Raw genomic sequence first — 3,286 nt, forward strand, 5'->3', positions numbered from 1 at the left:
AAAGGGCCGCAGGTCAGATTCAAACCCTGGGCCACTGCAGCAAGGACTTAGCCTCGATACATGGGTCGCCAGCTCTACCCACTGCGCTAACTGGGCACCCATTAATGTCACTTTAATGATACCTTCTGAGAGGACAAAGAGAAAGTATTTCATTGTACTGACTACTACACGCTCACTCTGACGCACAAAGCTTCCCCTCACCAGTCAAGCCCCACGCAGTGCTGCTGGCCTGCAGTTTGCTCAGTCAGTCTGACTGCTGGGTATAGTGGTCTGGCCCTCCTCTCCATAACTAGCCCGTTTGTAGTCAGAAACTGCTCTCAGAATTTTCATCCACATAAAAAAGCTGCAGCTTTACTGGTCAAACCTTGGACACTCATGTAGCACATCAATAGCACCTCAATATGAAAGAGATGTCAGTGTTACACATGAAAATAAAACCTACACGATATTCTTAACCCCCACAGACAATTTTTTGGCAAACAAACTCTCTGACTCTATGACCGTGACCGAGTCAGGGCAGCCTGCAAGGTCTGTATGGGAAGAAAATGTAAGAGGGGAGATGAAAAAAGAATGAGAGAGGAGAGTGAGCGGAGAGCATAAATACAGAGTTGAAACAAAACGCAGTGTGCAAGTGCGAATGGACAGCACTAACACCAAAGTGCTGCAACTTCTGAAGAAAGAGCAGTGGAAAAAAGAGAGAGAGAGAGCAAAAGAAGAGGACGGTCTGGCTGAGTCAGAGGGTGACACTCTGGTGTGTCGCTGAGGGACAAGAAAGATGAGAGAAAAGGAAACAGAAGTGAAAAAGGCTATGGAACTTTAACAGTTTGACAAAAGGAGGGACATGAAGAGATTATACAAGGTGGATAAAAGAAGAGAATAAAGAGAAGGAAATATTAACTAAACAAGAACTTAGCCGAATAGGTAAAGCACTGCCCACAATACCTACAACAGTCTCAAGAGACACTTTGTTTAACATGAACATAGAGAAAAGTGAAAGCTGATTGGAAGAAGAACTAAAACATTGCCTTGAGGAGAGTATAATGACCAATGGGATTTGACTTTGAGGTCGAACACTGGTAGCATGAGAACAGACAGTAGAAACAGAGAACAAGCACTGAGGGAGCATACAACCCAGATGACTAAGGACAGAGGGACAAAAGTCAAGGTCCAGAATTAAATAGATAGTAAGAATGAAACAGAAAAGAAAATAAACCAGGGCTAAAGAAATGGATAGAAAAGAAAGAAGTAAAAGAGTAGTAATAGAAAGACAAGGGGGAATATGATGTGGTGGACCGGTAAGTATAAAAAATAATGAATAAATCAGGTACAGGAGGTAGGAGAATCTTCCAAAAAGACTTTGTTGAAAGAAAATGAACAAGGTTAAGGTGTTTGGATGAGCTTAGAGTAGTGCCAGATAGGGAGAGCTGCTCAACCTCCAGGAATGATGTTTTCACTGAGCTCTTCCTGGAGTTAAACAAAGCTCTGACGCTCACTGAATTACTGTCATAACAAGTCATATCAAACCGGTTCTTTTGTGCAACGTGTGTTGGTTAGTAGCAAGAGTGTTAGCATGTGTATGTGTGTAATGTGTATATATGAGTGTACACTTACAGATTACACTGACGGACGAATGCATGTGTTGTTTGCATTTGTGGTGTGTTTTGTTATCATACCGCACATCCTCACCTTTGTGAAAGTACACATCCGCCACAATTCGTCTGCATGTATCTGTGTTTCTGTGTTTGTGTGTGTTTGGGTGGACTACCCACGTACAGAGACGTCTCCCCAGAACTTGGCCACATCGTAGTCGTTGGTGCGGAGGAACTCGGTGAACCAACTGATGGACCTCTTGCTGCCTTTGTCCACTGTCTCGTCTCGCTCAAAGTTCTCATTGTGTTTGTTGACTGAGTAGTTGGTCAGATGCATGTAGAGCTGGCTCTGTGGAGACAAAAAGGAGTAAGGAGGGCCTTAATCCATTAGAAATTAACATAAGCATGTTCACATCTGTCTGTGGCAAATGGTCTCCATTCAATTTGACAGCAGTGCAACAACTGCATGGGATAGCTCTAACATCGGAACACAGATCAGGCACAATTTTAAAGGCTGAATACACAGACACAGAATACAGAATATCTAACGACAATTTGACCAGATGTGGTAGGTTGTCGAGTTTACGCTCTGTGGTGTACTTGTAAAAGCTCTGACAACATTAAAACGCTAATGTCATAGCAACAGCAGATCATATTTGCACCAGATGGCATGTTTTGTTTGTTGTTGCATAAAAATCCTTAATTTCTTCTTTCCTCTGAGTTCCTTTATTTGCTAAGCTGATGAAGAAAGTAAGCTCTTTTTCACCTGCTACGTACTCCCAGTAGATACTTCCATAACTGAAAGTTGTCCAGTACAACCACAACCTAATACTGAAGGCTACAAATAAACTCAACTGAGTCTATTAATGTTAAATGATTAAATGTTAATTTAATATATGGTGTTCAATCTGTGTATATTGTATTTAAATAGCTGTGATACCTATGACAGTGCTCTTTAGTGTAATTATACCTTTGTCAGTGATGATCATCACAGCAAAAAACATCCTCAAGAGTGTTCATGCTCTAATCCCCACAGAGCACACACACCCAAAGTTTAATGTAAAACATTTTCTCCAAAGTAATATGGGTAGACAAGAATAGAGGAAAAATAAATAAACAACACAAACTAGTCCCCTGGCATCGAATAAAGATGGTAAGAAATGGTGTAGCAAAAAAAGTAAAGAGCAGCGGTTCTTGCTATATTTTAAAAATGGATGCTCTTAAGGGATCAACTGATAACGAGCACAACAGCAGAACAAGCTTACAATCATAGATCACCAAAATCCCAAGCATTCAGTAACAAAAGGAGTCAGAGCCACAGTGCCCCAGAGTTCCCACAGTGCATGGCTAAAATGCATCATCGAGTGGTTTACTATAACTAGCCATTGTGTATCCCTCTCTTTATTCAGTATCGCTCACAGTTTAAGACAATACATCCTTTGCTTTAACTTGCATGGTAATAACACTGTGACTGCAGGGCACTTGAGCCACTGATGGCTGTCTGGGAGCCACTCTCTGTGGGATTGAACATCCATCTCCGTGGCACGACTCACTCCATCATGTGTCACAGACTGGGTAAGACAATACACACTGGTGTCACAGGAGGGGGCCAGCGTGTGTATGTGTGCGTGTGTTCATATTGTAGATAAGCATCATGCTTGATAGGAAGCTCTCTCTGTGTGTGTATGTGTATGTGT

The 3,286-nt window shown here is 41.9% G+C and overlaps 1 protein-coding gene across 6 annotated transcripts in view; it reads right to left on the minus strand.

Annotated features, from left to right (window-relative positions):
• The window catches only part of ttll7 (tubulin tyrosine ligase-like family, member 7), a 69,418-nt gene that overhangs the window by 48,620 nt on the left and 17,512 nt on the right, over positions 1-3,286 (minus strand). For all 6 annotated transcript variants that reach the window (XM_035653484.1, XM_035653486.1, XM_035653485.1 and 3 more), the window contains exon 8: positions 1,774-1,938. In XM_035653484.1, coding sequence (XP_035509377.1) covers positions 1,774-1,938 — 165 coding nt within the window. The remainder of the gene's footprint in view (positions 1-1,773; positions 1,939-3,286) is intronic.

The sequence above is a fragment of the Morone saxatilis genome, unplaced genomic scaffold (assembly GCF_004916995.1).
Source record: "Morone saxatilis isolate NCDOM2014 unplaced genomic scaffold, NCSU_SB_2.0 Contig12, whole genome shotgun sequence".
In the NCBI taxonomy this organism is placed as follows: Eukaryota; Metazoa; Chordata; class Actinopteri; family Moronidae; genus Morone; species Morone saxatilis.